This window comes from Acipenser ruthenus, chromosome 25, assembly GCF_902713425.1.
Source record: "Acipenser ruthenus chromosome 25, fAciRut3.2 maternal haplotype, whole genome shotgun sequence".
Lineage (NCBI taxonomy): Eukaryota > Metazoa > Chordata > Actinopteri > Acipenseriformes > Acipenseridae > Acipenser > Acipenser ruthenus.
Window position 1 is genome coordinate 12,865,680 of NC_081213.1, and position 19,381 is coordinate 12,885,060.

The window sequence follows — 19,381 nt, forward strand, 5'->3', positions numbered from 1 at the left end:
TCAGGTAACAAGTGCAATGAGTTTAGTGATCTCACCCTAGACCCCTAGTGGATATTAGTGCAATCCACAGTACGAAACAAAGGGTTTAAGAACCTGATCTGGTGTGAGACACCTGTGAAGTGAAAGCAGCGAGGCTGTGTCAGTGCAGCCTGCTTCTACTGCACAAGAAGGCAGGAGCAGTAACTACTCCATCTCTCCGGCACACAGACGCTGTGTCAGTGCAGCCTGCTTCTACTGCACAAGAAGGCAGGAGCAGTAACTACTCCATCTCTCCTGCACACAGAGGCTGTGTCAGTGCAGCCTGCTTCTACTGCACAAGAAGGCAGGAGCAGTAACTACTCCATCTCTCCTGCACACAGACGCTGTGTCAGTGCAGCCTGCTTCTACTGCACAAGAAGGCAGGAGCAGTAACTACTCCATCTCTCCGGCACACAGAGGCTGTGTCAGTGCAGCCTGCTTCTACTGCACAAGAAGGCAGGGGCAGTAACTACTCCATCTCTCCGGCACACAGACGCTGTGTCAGTGCAGCCTGCTTCTACTGCACAAGAAGGCAGGACCAGTAACTACTCCATCTCTCCGGCACACAGAGGCTGTGTCAGTGCAGCCTGCTTCTACTGCACAAGAAGGCAGGAGCAGTAACTACTCCATCTCTCCTGCACACAGAGGCTGTGTCAGTGCAGCCTGCTTCTACTGCACAAGAAGGCAGGACCAGTAACTACTCCATCTCTCCTGCACACAGAGGCTGTGTCAGTGCAGCCTGCTTCTACTGCACAAGAAGGCAGGAGCAGTAACTACTCCATCTCTCCTGCACACAGAGGCTGTGTCAGTGCAGCCTGCTTCTACTGCACAAGAAGGCAGGAGCAGTAACTACTCCATCTCTCCTGCACACAGAGGCTGTGTCAGTGCAGCCTGCTTCTACTGCACAAGAAGGCAGGAGCAGTAACTACTCCATCTCTCCTGCACACAGAGGCTGTGTCAGTGCAGCCTGCTTCTACTGCACAAGAAGGCAGGACCAGTAACTACTCCATCTCTCCGGCACACAGAGGCTGTGTCAGTGCAGCCTGCTTCTACTGCACAAGAAGGCAGGAGCAGTAACTACTCCATCTCTCCTGCACACAGAGGCTGTGTCAGTGCAGCCTGCTTCTACTGCACAAGAAGGCAGGACCAGTAACTACTCCATCTCTCCTGCACACAGAGGCTGTGTCAGTGCAGCCTGCTTCTACTGCACAAGAAGGCAGGAGCAGTAACTACTCCATCTCTCCTGCACACAGAGGCTGTGTCAGTGCAGCCTGCTTCTACTGCACAAGAAGGCAGGAGCAGTAACTACTCCATCTCTCCTGCACACAGAGGCTGTGTCAGTGCAGCCTGCTTCTACTGCACAAGAAGGCAGGAGCAGTAACTACTCCATCTCTCCTGCACACAGAGGCTGTGTCAGTGCAGCCTGCTTCTACTGCACAAGAAGGCAGGAGCAGTAACTACTCCATCTCTCCTGCACAGACGCTGTGTCAGTGCAGCCTGCTTCTACTGCACAAGAAGGCAGGAGCAGTAACTACTCCATCTCTCCTGCACACAGAGGCTGTGTCAGTGCAGCCTGCTTCTACTGCACAAGAAGGCAGGAGCAGTAACTACTCCATCTCTCCTGCACACAGAGGCTGTGTCAGTGCAGCCTGCTTCTACTGCACAAGAAGGCAGGAGCAGTAACTACTCCATCTCTCCGGCACACAGAGGCTGTGTCAGTGCAGCCTGCTTCTACTGCACAAGAAGGCAGGAGCAGTAAATACTCCATCTCTCCTGCACACAGAGGCTGTGTCAGTGCAGCCTGCTTCTACTGCACAAGAAGGCAGGAGCAGTAACTACTCCATCTCTCCTGCACACAGATGCTGTGTCAGTGCAGCCTGCTTCTACTGCACAAGAAGGCAGGAGCAGTAACTACTCCATCTCTCCGGCACACAGAGGCTGTGTCAGTGCAGCCTGCTTCTACTGCACAAGAAGGCAGGAGCAGTAACTACTCCATCTCTCCTGCACAGACGCTGTGTCAGTGCAGCCTGCTTCTACTGCACAAGAAGGCAGGAGCAGTAACTACTCCATCTCTCCGGCACACAGAGGCTGTGTCAGTGCAGCCTGCTTCTACTGCACAAGAAGGCAGGAGCAGTAACTACTCCATCTCTCCTGCACAGACGCTGTGTCAGTGCAGCCTGCTTCTACTGCACAAGAAGGCAGGAGCAGTAACTACTCCATCTCTCCGGCACACAGAGGCTGTGTCAGTGCAGCCTGCTTCTACTGCACAAGAAGGCAGGAGCAGTAACTACTCCATCTCTCCTGCACACAGAGGCTGTGTCAGTGCAGCCTGCTTCTACTGCACAAGAAGGCAGGAGCAGTAACTACTCCATCTCTCCGGCACACAGAGGCTGTGTCAGTGCAGCCTGCTTCTACTGCACAAGAAGGCAGGAGCAGTAACTACTCCATCTCTCCGGCACACAGAGGCTGTGTCAGTGCAGCCTGCTTCTACTGCACAAGAAGGCAGGAGCAGTAACTACTCCATCTCTCCGGCACACAGAGGCTGTGTCAGTGCAGCCTGCTTCTACTGCACAAGAAGGCAGGGGCAGTAACTACTCCATCTCTCCTGCACACAGAGGCTGTGTCAGTGCAGCCTGCTTCTACTGCACAAGAAGGCAGGAGCAGTAACTACTCCATCTCTCCGGCACACAGAGGCTGTGTCAGTGCAGCCTGCTTCTACTGCACAAGAAGGCAGGAGCAGTAACTACTCCATCTCTCCGGCACACAGAGGCTGTGTCAGTGCAGCCTGCTTCTACTGCACAAGAAGGCAGGAGCAGTAACTACCCCATCTCTCCTGCACACAGAGGCTGTGTCAGTGCAGCCTGCTTCTACTGCACAAGAAGGCAGGAGCAGTAACTACTCCATCTCTCCGGCACACAGAGGCTGTGTCAGTGCAGCCTGCTTCTACTGCACAAGAAGGCAGGAGCAGTAACTACTCCATCTCTCCTGCACACAGAGGCTGTGTCAGTGCAGCCTGCTTCTACTGCACAAGAAGGCAGGGGCAGTAACTACTCCATCTCTCCTGCACACAGAGGCTGTGTCAGTGCAGCCTGCTTCTACTGCACAAGAAGGCAGGAGCAGTAACTACTCCATCTCTCCTGCACAGACGCTGTGTCAGTGCAGCCTGCTTCTACTGCACAAGAAGGCAGGACCAGTAACTACTCCATCTCTCCTGCACACAGAGGCTGTGTCAGTGCAGCCTGCTTCTACTGCACAAGAAGGCAGGAGCAGTAACTACTCCATCTCTCCTGCACACAGAGGCTGTGTCAGTGCAGCCTGCTTCTACTGCACAAGAAGGCAGGACCAGTAACTACTCCATCTCTCCTGCACACAGAGGCTGTGTCAGTGCAGCCTGCTTCTACTGCACAAGAAGGCAGGAGCAGTAACTACTCCATCTCTCCTGCACACAGAGGCTGTGTCAGTGCAGCCTGCTTCTACTGCACAAGAAGGCAGGAGCAGTAACTACTCCATCTCTCCTGCACACAGAGGCTGTGTCAGTGCAGCCTGCTTCTACTGCACAAGAAGGCAGGAGCAGTAACTACTCCATCTCTCCTGCACACAGAGGCTGTGTCAGTGCAGCCTGCTTCTACTGCACAAGAAGGCAGGAGCAGTAACTACTCCATCTCTCCTGCACAGACGCTGTGTCAGTGCAGCCTGCTTCTACTGCACAAGAAGGCAGGAGCAGTAACTACTCCATCTCTCCTGCACACAGAGGCTGTGTCAGTGTAGCCTGCTTCTACTGCACAAGAAGGCAGGAGCAGTAACTACTCCATCTCTCCTGCACACAGAGGCTGTGTCAGTGCAGCCTGCTTCTACTGCACAAGAAGGCAGGAGCAGTAACTACTCCATCTCTCCGGCACACAGAGGCTGTGTCAGTGCAGCCTGCTTCTACTGCACAAGAAGGCAGGAGCAGTAACTACTCCATCTCTCCTGCACACAGAGGCTGTGTCAGTGCAGCCTGCTTCTACTGCACAAGAAGGCAGGAGCAGTAACTACTCCATCTCTCCTGCACACAGAGGCTGTGTCAGTGCAGCCTGCTTCTACTGCACAAGAAGGCAGGAGCAGTAACTACTCCATCTCTCCGGCACACAGAGGCTGTGTCAGTGCAGCCTGCTTCTACTGCACAAGAAGGCAGGAGCAGTAACTACTCCATCTCTCCTGCACAGACGCTGTGTCAGTGCAGCCTGCTTCTACTGCACAAGAAGGCAGGAGCAGTAACTACTCCATCTCTCCGGCACACAGAGGCTGTGTCAGTGCAGCCTGCTTCTACTGCACAAGAAGGCAGGAGCAGTAACTACTCCATCTCTCCTGCACACAGAGGCTGTGTCAGTGCAGCCTGCTTCTACTGCACAAGAAGGCAGGAGCAGTAACTACTCCATCTCTCCGGCACACAGAGGCTGTGTCAGTGCAGCCTGCTTCTACTGCACAAGAAGGCAGGAGCAGTAACTACTCCATCTCTCCGGCACACAGAGGCTGTGTCAGTGCAGCCTGCTTCTACTGCACAAGAAGGCAGGAGCAGTAACTACTCCATCTCTCCGGCACACAGAGGCTGTGTCAGTGCAGCCTGCTTCTACTGCACAAGAAGGCAGGGGCAGTAACTACTCCATCTCTCCGGCACACAGAGGCTGTGTCAGTGCAGCCTGCTTCTACTGCACAAGAAGGCAGGAGCAGTAACTACTCCATCTCTCCTGCACACAGAGGCTGTGTCAGTGCAGCCTGCTTCTACTGCACAAGAAGGCAGGAGCAGTAACTACTCCATCTCTCCGGCACACAGAGGCTGTGTCAGTGCAGCCTGCTTCTACTGCACAAGAAGGCAGGAGCAGTAACTACTCCATCTCTCCTGCACACAGAGGCTGTGTCAGTGCAGCCTGCTTCTACTGCACAAGAAGGCAGGAGCAGTAACTACTCCATCTCTCCGGCACACAGAGGCACTGGAACAACAGCTGGTGTCACAGCAGGGTTGGAGTTGATAAAAGATAAACCAGGCCCAACTCCTATTACTATCAACCTCTGCTTTTTATAAAAAATATATTATTATTGGTTTTGTGCTTTTAAGTTTAGATTTAAATCTGAAATACGGAATTTAGTTTGTTGAATTAGCTGGGAAACAAAAGTGTAATTTGTAATTCATGTCACAGTAAAATAAAACCTTGTGGTGCCCCATGAAATGACCTGTTAAGAAAGAAGAAAAACACTCTTCTGCACAGCTCTTTATTTCTGATGCTGTTTATGCAGTGGCTTCCTTTGCACGGCATGTTTCTGATACAGTCAAACAAGTTCAAGTTAAAACAACAGCTTAGTGAGTTAACACATCTGTTAACACAACAGTGAAGACACAACTACTCTTAAAACAAGAAGGAATCAGGCATCCCGCAAACTTACATTCGTTAATGGCAAGGTGCAGGTGGCCCTCCAGAACAGAGCTTTGTGAATGCAGACCTTCCCCTGGGGTCTGTTCTTGACCTGGCCATTAAAGAATAAAGAGCCTGGATTCCTTTCTCTCTTATTACTGCCAGCAGCAGCACTAAAGTACTAAAACAGCAGCGCTGTCAGAGACATCAGGTAAGCCCCCCCCAGTCTCCCTCTGATTTACAGTAACCTCAGGCAAGACTCGCTTTGACAGGTGTGTTTGAGCACAGCGTGCTGGTCCAGCTTGTATTTCTATACCTGCTTTTAGTCTCTTGAGTGTGTAGGTCAGACATGTTGACGGGTGTCAGGAACTCATGTAGATCTCAATGTTGTTACTTTCACTTGACTCGGGTCATTCTGCAAGTCCTTCAATAAGCATTTCTTAAGGGCTGTGCCAGGAGCACTGTGTTGTAACAGGACTGAGGCCCTGAAAGGCTCCACGGGACTGTCTTATTTAGTTCACTCTAGTTTGCGAGTGTAGCAGTTAGATTAAGATGGATATTCTTGTATCAAGTTTCATCACAATTGGCGAGTGTTTCTCTGGAACCTGAAGTTGAAAAGAATATTTAGCAGAATAAGTATCAGCAAGTACAATGGAGGGTATCTCAATAAATGTCAATCTGCTTTATTTACGCTTTCAGATTATTGTTAACTTATTCATTTAAAAAGAACCGCTTTGTTTAATACGTTGAGAACAGTCCTCTGTCCACCACAGTTTAATCCCTAGGTAGTACACTATGTTTTGTTTTTTGCAGTTCAGTCAGTGTGTCCAGCTGTTGAAACTGAACGTGTGTAACTGGGATTAGTGGAAGGTGATTATTACTATTTGCTGGCCAGCTGTTTATTTTTCCACATTTGGTAGATCTGTGAGTGCTGACAATGTTAAGCAGCCTGAAACTGTGCTGACTTTGAGTTGTGACTGGGGATGCTGTAACAGTTCAAGCTCAGCGTGGGGTAGGACATCTCTTCACCCAGTGCAGACAGGGCTGTCATTAAACTTCATTGTAAACATTGTGCTTTATACAAGGCTTGTTCCTGTGTCCACCCACACACACAAACTCACTGGAAAATCTCATCACCTTCTCTGCTTGAACTTTGATGATTTGCAGGGCTTGAACTTCTACCTTTCTGCTTTAATTGCTGATAAAATCTGTGCAATGAGATTAAACAGTCGCTCCCAAAGCCTACATTGTTTTTGGTTGTAAAAACGTTACTTGAACCAGAAGTGACACAAAGGCAACTAGGGTTTAAGGTTGAGTGTTGACTTGCCCTTGTCTCCAGGAAGTGCCACACAGAAGTCTTCTGGTTTCCAGGAAGTGTGACTCACAAAGTTTCCTGGCTTCCTGTTCTCACAGGCACACACCCAATAAGAAGCAGGGTCCGGTTCTGTGTACAACCCTGCATTTCACCTTCATTGTTTCAGCAGCAGAATCAGTCCAGAGGTTTTAATGATTTATTCTTAATAAAAGTGTTACCCCCGAAGGCCTTGGTCCGACTGCAATGAGTTTGCTGGTCACAAGCTCTTAGTTGCACCAGGTTGCAGATATTGTGGTAGGGAAGGAAAGCAGCTGTTGGTTCACCTCAGGGCACCGCAGTGTTCCTGCTGGTCAGGCAGCATGTGAAGCCAGGTGGAGACTGTCCGTCCTGGGCTCAGTTGCTTGGCAACACCCGCTGTTTAGGTTAATCGGGTGAAAAAGGAGACTAGTTCAACAGCAGGAATGGAGGACGCCCGCTGGTCTCAGTCGTCATGCAGTTTATATGGTTCTTACACAGGGAGTTGTCATTCAAACTGGGAAAGTAGGGTAAATACCTAATTGAGGACTAAATACAAAAAATAGAATTCTACAAATGCAATCGATACTTGCGAAGGCTGATATCACATGGAATGTTTTGCTGTTGTCTGTCTCGGCACTCTAGAACCCTACAAAGACAAACGCAGACATCGTGGTTATTAAAAGAGCTACATTGTTGCGAAATAGTTTTTCAAACTGATATCATCGGCATGGTCGTAGCGAGAGTGATAATATGCCAGAGGTCCCAACAACGACATGCACATAGGGTCAGCCTCACATATAGCATACCTGTGTTAATCGGGTGGCAGTTTGTTGTTGCTCACTGCAGCCAACAATAGCAGCAGGTGATTGTAAAGCACACGAGAGATACTACAGGAAACAAGCACAGGAGGCACACTCTTATCTTCATCAACATTTGTTTTTGTTTTTTTATGCAAAAATTCCAGTAAACTACCCTGACGTTTTGCCATTGTAGTCGTCAAATGGAGAGAAGAGACAGGGTAGTGCTGCAGAACGAAGGCTCTCACAGCGTAGCTCTCGCAGGGAGCTCACACAGGGTAGTGCTGCAGAACGAAGGCTCTCACAGCGTAGCTCGCGCAGGGAGCTCACACAGGGCAGTGCTGCAGAACGAAGGCTCTCACAGCGTAGCTCTCGCAGGGAGCTCACACAGGGTAGTGCTGCAGAACGAAGGCTCTCACAGCGTAGCTCTCGCAGGGAGCTCACACAGAGTAGTGCTGCAGAACGAAGGCTCGCACAGCGTAGCTCTCGCAGGGAGCTCACACAGGGTAGTGCAGCAGAACGAAGGCTCGTACACGTGACCATAAACAGGGTGTGGGAGGGGGAGAACACTGAACATAGTGATTACCCTGTGAGAATTAATTGGTGATCCACAACCAATACCCCACGAACCATAGGTTTAGAGTTGGGTTATTGTTATGAAATAAACTTAGTTTTAGTACCTAAATTCATCATGTGATCAGGCTGTAGCATATAATGATGACGTCTATTACGAGTTGCGCACACAGCACTATCCTGTGAGAGCTATGCTGTGTGAGTCTGCGTTTTGCAGCAATACCCCTCTCCCCTGAACCCAGCTCCCGGTAACTGCAGATTTTGTTGATGTGTGCATGTTAACCGCTTCAATCACTTCCCAGAATATCAGTGGCATGCATCGACTTTTAGATGACATGAGAGAGAAAAAAAGTTCTTATAATGTAGGCTAATAATAGCGATTCAATAAACCAAATACCACAGATCCATTCATAACAGGAGGCACATTTTTACACAGAGAATTGTGAGGGTCTGGAACCAACTCCCCAGTAATGTTGTTGAAGCTGACACCCTGGGATCCTTCAAGAAGCTGCTTGATGAGATTCTGGGATCAATCAGCTACTAACAACCAAACGAGCAAGATGGGCTGAATGGCCTCCCCTCGTTTGTAAACGTTCTTAAGTTCTTATAACTGGACACTGTTTCGCTGATATACCATTTCAACTCTTCCTGCTTTTCTACTTACTACTTGCAATTTTGGTTTTGGACTTCATTTTTTAATATTTCTGTTATTGTTGCAAAGTCTTTTGCACTAAACGGATTAGTCGACAGACTTTTGCATTTTGATTTTGAGGACAAGAGTTCCCGTGCCACTCAGTGTTCAGTCAAGGAGGATTCAGTTCTACAGTTGCGTGCCTTGTCTATGTTTTCCAGCGCATGGCCACCAGGAAGTGAGGTGCACACTGTGTCGCGTTGCCTAGGCAACCCGATGCAACTTGGAGCGTTGCAGGCCTTAACTAACAAAACAAGAAGACTGCCGAGGTAAATAGATAACTTGCATACAGGGCTATTATATACGTAAAATGTTGTAGAATAAACATATTTTTCTATCATATTCTTAAAAATGTTAACATTTAAGCAAACTTTTTAACCGCGGTCTGGACCTCGGTGAACTCTTAGCTAGCTACGACAATGATCATGGGGTTTGATTATGAAAGCTTTTTACTCCAAATCGTTGTGTTTTTCTGAAAGGAAAAATGCAAACCCAAACTCAGGATGTAGTTTGGGTGCTGTAAATAGTTTCTATTTGTTTTTCCAGTGTAATTGAGTGGCACGTTGGGGCACACTCCCACGTCCTGCAGGTCCGATAGGTAGCGCTGCACTGACTGAGCTCCAGGGGGTTCTGTTCTCTAAACTACAGGCTGATAGCTTAGCCCTGCCACTCTACCAGCCGGGTCATACTTCTGAAGTGGAAACAAGGTCTTGACTTTACTCATACTGGAGCAAATCAAACCAAAACCACAGCAACAACAACAGCATTGCACTTGTACAAGAGCAGAGTGAGGACCTGCACAGCTTAGTAACCCATCCTTTAGCAACTCCCCTCTCTAGCAGAAATGTGCTTCAACTGCGTGACTCTTCTATTACTCCAATATGGGTTTGATCTCTTCTCTCCTTCTCATTCGATCTGTTCATTTTACAATAGTGCAGACATCTGAAATGCTACAGTTTAAACATTACTAGAAATAAAACATGCTTGATAAATTTGGCCCTCTGAATTTCCCTGTAGTTTAAAAGGTTTGAAAGTAGTAACAGCATATGAGGTATTTCAGAGTCAGCAGTCTAGGTCAGGTTTGAAAAAGCACTGTTCTTATTTTTCAAACCTGTGCCGGTAGAAGCTTGTTCTGCGGGTACCGGCGGCTGCATCAACAGAAGAATTTTGCTCAATCAGACGCCGCAGACCGCAGAGCCCTGCGTGTGTGTGCACAGGGGTGCAGTCCCTGCACACTCACACCGTAACACTGTGACACGAGCTTCCCCTCTTCACATCCTGTTGTTTAATGGGGCTGAGGAGTGAAGAGTACAGGCAGAGAAGGAAGCCTACACAAGCTCGCAGCAGCAGAAGCAGAGCCTAGCAGAGGGGTTACTTTGTGGGCTGAGGTGCCTGAGAACACAGATCTGGGCTGGTGGAAATCTGGGACTCCTCATGGTGTGGTGCTGCCTCTTTGTGCATCCTCGGGTGAGTCGGGCACTTTACTGATGCTGCAAAAATCTGAGCAGAGAGTGCAAACCATGGTCTCAGTGTCTCACTATTAGATGAAGGGTATGGGCAGCCTGTTTGTGAGACCTGGACCTAGCAGCAATTCAGAAAGGGTTATGCCAGGTGCCCCTTACTGTAAAATGCTCATCCACAGCTATCAAACACTCAGTAGTGCTACATTTAGAAATACTAACGAAACTGACAAACATTGCATACTAGAAATCTTTCACGTTTTCATCTTGCTGAGTAATTGTAGTCAGAGATTATTAAACAGGTTTAGAATGGTTTGGGATTTTTGGATATTTGTTCAGTTTGATGACATTAAGTGTAGCCTGTTGAAATTTGTAAAGCTTTTAATTTAAAATCCAGCTTTTATAAATCATTGTATTATAATGATGTGATTTGTCGTGTGTTTGCTTCGTGAGCGATCATTGTTTCTGAGATTTAAAATGCAAGTCTAATGAAGGTTACCGATTCTGAACCTGTTTTATTTTTGACCGTATCAGTGTTTAAATGTAAACGTGCTTCAACAAAGATTGTGTTTGTTCAATGTAAACTGCAATTCTTGCAGTGCACTACAGGGGGAGGAGCACTGATTTACTGTGGTCCCCAGATTTACTTTTGCTCAAATTTGAACCACTTTTTTAAATAACAAAACTTTTTCACACAAAAAAACAAACAAAAAAAAAACGTTTCATCTGTCAAGAGAAAAATAATTGAACTGTAATTTTGATTGTAGTGTAACTGTCCTTATAGAGGCTTTTAAACAAAATAATAACGAATAGGAACAGCGTGCAATTATATGATACTAAGTAATCAATAACAGGACAGGGCGTGCAGGAGTTACTGTATGCAGTTACTGTGCACCCTCAGTGTGTTGTGAGGCACGAGGCGAAACCGAGTGATCCCGATTGAGGGTAGTGTAAAAGTCTCTGCACGGTCATGTGATCACTAACAGCCAGCATTTAATAACACTGCATCTATCGTCCCTGACATTTAATAACACTGCATATATCGTCTGTGACATTTAATAACACTGCATATATCGTCCGTGACATTTAATAACACTGCATCTATCGTCCGTGACATTTAATAACACTGCATATATCGTCCCTGACATTTAATAACACTGCATATATCGTCCCTGACATTTAATAACACTGCATATATCGTCCATGACATTTAATAACACTGCATCTATCGTCCGTGACATTTAATAACACTGCATATACTCTTTTCTTTATCATAGCTGTTTTGTTTATTTTGTGATCTGGACTTTTTAAAATCCGCTATTAGAGGCCCCAGTGTAATCTCAGTGCTGTTTCCTGCTAGTATTATCTGGTTACAATGGGGTTATTCCTGTCAGATTACAATGTAATCCCAGTGCTGTTTCCTGCTAGTATTATACAGTTACAATGGGGTTATTCCTGTCAGATTACAATGTAATCCCAGTGCTGTTTCCTGCTAGTATTATACAGTTACAATGGGGTTATTCCTGTCAGAAGATTTGCCTTTGACTTTGTACCGGACTGTTTTATGCGTCAGCAGCATTTCTACAAAATTAGTTGTATTTTAATCTTGATCAAGCTTTCATACAAACAGACAAGAAGACGTATATAACCAGCAGACGTGCTGCAGGCTCCCTCACTCACACTAACGATGCAAACAGAAATTCCTAAAGGGATTTATACAGAAACAACATGCTTTACAAATAGGAGTTTGTTTGAAAGCTGTAAGCAATGTCAGGTCTAAGTGCCGTCACTCGTGATCTCTGGATTAATACAGGTGGTGTTTTCCACTTGGTATCGTTACTACATACAATACAAAATACAGTAGAACATACGCACTGCTCTGAATAACTAGAGTTCAGGTTCATTTAAACAAAACTTAGTGAGCCCTGAGCTCCCTCTTGATAGGAGTAAATAAGGTTTCAACACTATTTTCACTGGTTTGCTAATTTCACACTTTTAAGAGGACTTGCACTGGGATTGTTTTTCTGCAGCTCCTGTTTTAAATTTCACTCGCAGTCACAACTATTTATCAAGTCAGAAACTCGCGTCTCTTTTGAATATTTGGCCCAATGATTTTAAAAACTACCACTGTTAAGATCATTATATAGACCCCTTAATCGAACATTAACCGGTAAGAAGAGACATGTAGAGTGTGATGTAAGCCTTAATCGTGTCGGCTAAGCGGTGCTTTTCACGTCTCCGCATGGACACTGTTGGCAGCAGATGAAAAGGACACTTCACTGGCTGATTGCTGGGGTTGTGGAGCTGTATCTGATGTGTACTGATAGACAGCCTACCCAACCTTGAGGGAAAACCCTCCCGATCACAATAATTACTGTGACGAAAGAATGCAAAGGCTATTACAAAACTTCAAATCCCTTTGGAACGCTAAAGAATTCGAGATGAATTGAGTTTGGGGTTCTAGGTGGTTTTTAGGTGGGGGATGTCATATATCATTTTGTAGTAGTGGAGGTACACGTCACACCAGCATTAATCTGCAGGTAAACCACACTGTAAAGACCAGTGAACAGACCAGCACAATAGAAGGGGGTGGCCTCTCTACCAAAGGTGCATAGAAGTCCTTGTAGCAAATGAAAACCATTGATTGTGATTGTTTAAAAGTTTATTTAACTGGTTAACACTTTATTGAACAGTCTTGATGTTGTTTCTTTAATTCAATCTATTCTAATTGAAGTTTTCAGAGTTGTTTTCTAAAGGCTGTAGATGAATACTGAATACATAGCTGTCAACTGCAGCAAGTAGGGGCTGCAAAGAAGTCTTAATTGTGAGGTGGCCTCAAAGCCTGGTTCCACTGTATCAAGAGATCTGTTTATTCAGTGGGGATGAGACTTGGTAAGGGCATTCCTTTCTTTAGCATACATTGCTGAGAATATCAGTATGTGTTACTGTGAGGCGTGTGAGTAATAATGGAATGTCCAGACAGTAATTTACGTGCAACAAAATAAAATTTGTTTTATTAATATTGTTTGTTACACGATAAAATAAAACGAAACGAAAAAAGAATGGCGTGAGGGAGGGGGTGCTGGAATAATGATAAAAAGAAGGGTTTGGAAACTCCTTAGTCCTCTTCACGATATCCCTGGACACAGTAGCACATTCCCTTTAGTATGCAAAGCCCCGCCCCGCCCCTGTAGTCAGAGGAACACCAATCCCAAATTGACAAGTGTCCTTACAACTCACTTGACTCCAGTTACATACTCGCACTTCCGCCCCTCACCAAGGTGACGCCCCTCATAAAGATGACTTTCGTCATGGTCACGAGACCTTTGTAACGGAAGTCCCGAGTTGGTTTGCTGCCTTCTACTGTCGGGAGGCTGAATTACAGACAGAGATCCCTTTGACTCATCACAGTTACTGACATCAAATCAGTGGAGAGGTACCAGGTGTGTGGCCCAGACAGCAGAGCTAACTCAACCTGACCTGCGGACTGCTGCATGGCTAAACAAGTTTGGAAATGTCAGCTGATAATTCAGGGCAGCAGTTGGTACTTGTTAAGATGCATGATGACAGGGATGAAAGTGAACTCTTGCACAGTGTGGAGAGAGAGAGGTGTTCCCAAGGGCATGTGTAGAGCAGGCCCCCAGCCAGGTCCTCTCACTGTCACTGCAGATCCACCACAGTCAGGGGTCTGAGCACTAACTGCGAGGCACTTCAGTGGGCTGGCTTTCTTTTTTGCTTTTTGTTTGTTTCTTCCCTTTTTTCTAGTCTTTTTTTCTTTATTTCTGTATTTCCTTGTTTCTATGTATGTTTCTTTCTCAAAATGAGTTACGAGAAGTTTACATATTCTTTGTTCACATTCAGAAGGTGATGCCATTGGTAAGCACACAAAAGATTAGCAATGCCTTCTGTAAAACACACACACATCAGATATGAAGCCCCACTTCTGAGTGTGGAGTATTAATACAAGCCTCCCTGCGTTTCAAATAAAGTAGCTACAGAGCTCAAAGATTTCTCACTGAAAACAGGAACATCTGTGGTGTGAACAACAGCACCTGCTGCGGTTTAACTAGTTAACTGCCAAACCACAGCCTGCCTGTGTGGAACAGTGAATGAAAAACAACTGAAGATTCTGCTAGATCATTTACAAGACTTACAGAGTGTTGACATTAAGATTAAAATGAGAGCATTCATTTTGAAAGTGTTTCAAGTTTCACTACTATTAGAATACCCTCGAGTGGGCTTCTTGCTTGCTTAGTGTCTTGCTATCCATGAATAGGTAGTAGTCCTCTTCAAATCCACACAGAAGAATTTGAACAAGCAGTTTTTAATAAGTGAAGTGGTGTACCAGGTACCATCTGCTTACATATTGTTCTTCATTGTCAGTGCCAGGACTGATGCACATGTCAGTGAAGAGGGGGCCAGTATCTATACTAAGATAGCTAGCAAGCAGGGGGGGCTGTGTTCAAGTATAGTAAGATTGTTAGTAAGCAGGGGGGCTGTGTGTTCAGGTATACTAAGATAGCTAGCAAGCAGGGGGGTTTGTGTTCAGGTATAGTAAGATTGTTAGTAAGCAGGGGGCTGTGTGTTCAGGTATAGTAAGATTGTTAGTAAGCAGGGGGGCTGTGTGTTCAGGTATAGTAAGATTGTTAGTAAGCAGGGGGGTTTGTGTTCAGGTATAGTAAGATTGTTAGTAAGCAGGGGGGTTTGTGTTCAGGTATAGTAAGATTGTTAGTAAGCAGGGGGCTGTGTGTTCAGGTATAGTAAGATTGTTAGTAAGCAGGGGGGCTGTGTGTTCAGGTATAGTAAGATTGTTAGTAAGTAGGGGGGGCTGTGTGTTCAGGTATAGTAAGATTGTTAGTAAGAAGGGGGGCTGTGTGTTCAGGTATAGTAAGATTGTTAGTAAGCAGGGGGGGCTGTGTGTTCAGGTATAGTAAGATTGTTAGTAAGCAGGGGGGCTGTGTGTTCAGGTATAGTAAGATTGTTAGTAAGCAGGGGGGGCTGTGTGTTCAGGTATAGTAAGATTGTTAGTAAGCAGGGGGGGCTGTGTGTTCAGGTATAGTAAGATTGTTAGTAAGCAGGGGGGCTGTGTGTTCAGGTATAGTAAGATTGTTAGTAAGCAGGGGGGGCTGTGTGTTCAGGTATAGTAAGATTGTTAGTAAGCAGGGGGGCTGTGTGTTCAGGTATAGTAAGATTGTTAGTAAGCAGATTTAAGAAGGTCATTCAGGAATTGAGCTGTTTCATTTGTGTTTAAACATACTTTCTTTTCCATACATTGTACTTGTTATATGAGCATCATACTCCATTAAGGTTAAAGGAGAGCTGCTGTGGTCACTAACGAACAACCGTGTCAGGGGCTTGTCTGGTTATTCTGTCATCCTCATCAGTGGAACCCTTATTTCTACTGACAGGGTACTGTAGTGTGGCGCTGTACCTGTCACCTGATTACCTGCATGCAGGAGGGGTTGGAAGAAGACTCTGAATCTGTCTTACTGGACAATACAGAGGGATACTGTCCAGTAGACCTTTACAAATAATACAGAGTACAGTAACGCATTGTAAGAAACCGCATTGAAAACCAGGAGTGAAGACAGTCATACAGTAACCAAGCTGCAGAGAGATCACGCTGTCTTCTTTCACAATGAGTAGGACCTTCCATTGACAAGCGAAGCACTGCAGTACAGAACTGTTTGAAACCTTGAGCAACTTGAAGTAGATCTGTTCTGTGTAGTGCAAAGTTTCCACCAGTTGTAACTGTTTCATAACTAGAAATAAGCAACTCCAAATAATAATTTAGTTATTTCTGCATGCAGCTAGTGGCAGTTTTTGTTTTCACTCATTTTATATTTTTAGATCTTTTCCTATTCATGTACAAATGGTAAAAACTTTGCATTAGAGCAGCAGTTGGACCCATTTTGCCTTCCGATTGCAATACTGCATATGAGAAACATAGTGTAATGTGGTTCATATTGTCATGGCTTAAAACTCACACTGCACCCAGTCCTTGCTTTCAGAGCTACCAACAATTAAGTATATTATTTAAATGAGCAGGAGCCTGGGGTTCTTGCATACACTGTTCAACCCCTACAGCTGCTTGAACACTCCTATTAGTAACCCTATAGACTCACAGATGAGATGTATTCATGCTGTGATGAGACCTGCGATCAGTTATTTCAGTGCAGGTTTACCAGGGGTCGGATTGTTCAAACTGTCACTGCTTTCTTTGTGTTTCTGATCACTCATCTTCACTTTCTCTTGTTGTCAGGAAGGGTGTTTAGCATCAGTACAAGCTGGAATACTCAGTGTACAGTGTGTCTCTAACTCATCAGTACAAGCTGGAATGCTCAGTGTACAGTGTGTCTCTAACTCATCAGTACAAGCTGGAATGCTCAGTGTACAGTGTGTTTCAGTCTAACTCATCAGTGCAAGCTGGAATGCTCAGAGTACAGTGTGTCTCCGTCTAACTCATCAGTACAAGCTGGAATGCTCAGTGTACAGTGTGTCTCAGTCTAACTCATCAGTACAAGCTGGAATGCTCAGTGTACAGTGTGTCTCAGTCTAACTCATCAGTACAAGCTGGAATGCTCAGTGTACAGTGTGTAACTCATCAGTACAAGCTGGAATGCTCAGTGTACAGTGTGTCTCAGTCTAACTCATCAGTACAAGCTGGAATGCTCAGTGTACAGTGTGTCTCTAACTCATCAGTACAAGCTGGAATGCTCAGAGTACAGTGTGTCTCCGTCTAACTCATCAGTACATGCTGGAATGCTCAGTGTACAGTGTGTCTCAGTCTAACTCATCAGTACAAGCTGGAATGCTCAGTGTACAGTGTGTCTCAGTCTAACTCATCAGTACAAGCTGGAATGCTCAGTGTACAGTGTGTCTCAGTCTAACTCATCAGTACATGCTGGAATGCTCAGTGTACAGTGTGTCTCAGTCTAACTCATCAGTACATGCTGGAATGCTCAGTGTACAGTGTGTCTCAGTCTAACTCATCAGTACAAGCTGGAATGCTCAGTGTACAGTGTGTCTAACTCATCAGTACATGCTGGAATGCTCAGTGTACAGTGTGTCTCTAACTCATCAGTACAAGCTGGAATGCTCAGAGTACAGTGTGTCTCCGTCTAACTCATCAGTACAAGCTGGAATGCTCAGAGTACAGTGTGTCTCCGTCTAACTCATCAGTACATGCTGGAATGCTCAGTGTACAGTGTGTCTCAGTCTTAACTCATCAGTACATGCTGGAATGCTCAGTGTACAGTGTGTCTCTAACTCATCAGTACAAGCTGGAATGCTCAGTGTACAGTGTGTCTCAGTCTAACTCATCAGTACAAGCTGGAATGCTCAGTGTACAGTGTGTCTCTAACTCATCAGTACAAGCTGGAATGCTCAGTGTACAGTGTGTCTCAGTCTAACTCATCAGTACAAGCTGGAATGCTCAGTGTACAGTGTGTCTAACTCATCAGTACATGCTGGAATGCTCAGTGTACAGTGTGTCTCAGTCTAACTCATCAGTACAAGCTGGAATGCTCAGTGTACAGTGTGTCTCAGTCTAACTCATCAGTACAAGCTGGAATGCTCAGTGTACAGTGTGTCTCAGTCTAACTCATCAGTACAAGCTGGAATGCTCAGTGTACAGTGTGTCTAACTCATCAGTACATGCTGGAATGCTCAGTGTACAGTGTGTCTCAGTCTAACTCATCAGTACAAGCTGGAATGCTCAGTGTACAGTGTGTCTCAGTCTAACTCATCAGCACAAGCTGGAATGCTCAGTGTACAGTGTGTCTCAGTCTAACTCATCAGTACAAGCTGGAATGCTCAGTGTATAGTGTGTCTCAGTCTAACTCATCAGTATATCAGTCTTCAAGATCTCTTTCACATGTGCACTAATTGTTTTTGTGTACACTATTTTTGTTTGTTTTTTAATTTTCTTTGGTTCTTGATCAGTTTTTTCTGAATAAATAAAATATTGTGATATTTTTGGAAACTCCTGCTTCTGTATATCTGTTGCTGCTGTATTAACCACACTCGCTACCTTGACCGTATGACAACCACTTGACACACAAAGCAGGACAGACATATATTTAGAATTCGTTTAGCCCTGTCTTTAGGAAGGTTTCCATAAACCGCATTTGGACAAGAACCAAACTCCAGAATTAGCATCCAATTAAATGAAAATGACAAAAGTTTTCTTCCGATAAAAAGGTATTTGTGCTATAAATAGCCTAATGGTGTGCGTCTGGAAGCAATCAAGGCAAAGTGCCCTCTTTAGTAAGAATGGGATTGGTTTGCCAACAATCAATGTGAATGGTCTGAGGTCAGCTGCTTTCGATTCATCGTCATTTTCAATCAGTGGCTGTTTTCTTTTAAGATACAAACTTTTGAAATATCAGTAAAGTAAACTCCTTCCTTCTGATTTAGAAAGGAAAACTATCAGTCTTCAAGATCTCTTTCACATGTGCACAAAATGCTTTTGAGTTTAAAACTGCACTGGGTGTACAAACCCATTGAAAAACCCTGCAAATCCATAGCATCTGCAAAGCAAGGACTGGGAGACTATGTGCATTCTGATGTCTATGGATCCTCATATATGTGAAGTGCTCTCCACAGGGCTGGGGTATTGATTTATCCTCATATATGTGAAGTGCAGACTCTCCACAGGGCTGGGGTATTGATTTATCCTCATATATGTGAAGTGCAGACTCTCCACAGGGCTGCGGTATTGATTTATCCTCATATATGTGAAGTGCTCTCTCCACAGGGCTGGGGTATTGATTTATCCTCATATATGTGAAGTGCAGACTCTCCACAGGGCTGCGGTATTGATTTATCCTCATATATGTGAAGTGCTCTCTCCACAGGGCTGGGGTATTGATTTATCCTCATATATGTGAAGTGCAGACTCTCCACAGGGCTGCGGTATTGATTTATCCTCATATATGTGAAGTGCAGACTCTCCACAGGGCTGCGGTATTGATTTATCCTCATATATGTGAAGTGCTCTCTCCACAGGGCTGGGGTATTGATTTATCCTCATATATGTGAAGTGCTCTCTCCACAGGGCTGGGGTATTGATTTATCCTCATATATGTGAAGTGGAGACTCTCCACAGGGCTGGGGTA

The 19,381-nt window shown here is 45.5% G+C and overlaps 1 protein-coding gene across 2 annotated transcripts in view; it reads left to right on the top strand.

Moving 5' to 3' along the window:
• The window catches only part of LOC117414068 (rho guanine nucleotide exchange factor 3), a 144,668-nt gene that overhangs the window by 42,227 nt on the left and 83,060 nt on the right, over positions 1-19,381 (top strand). Inside the window, exon 1 of one of the 2 annotated variants that reach the window (XM_058999356.1) lies at positions 10,120-10,269. The exons of the other annotated variant lie outside the window; for it this stretch is intronic. Coding sequence (XP_058855339.1) covers positions 10,237-10,269 — 33 coding nt within the window. The 5' untranslated portion in view covers positions 10,120-10,236. Of the gene's footprint in view, positions 1-10,119; positions 10,270-19,381 lie in introns of those variants that run through there. 2 annotated transcript variants of the gene reach the window in all.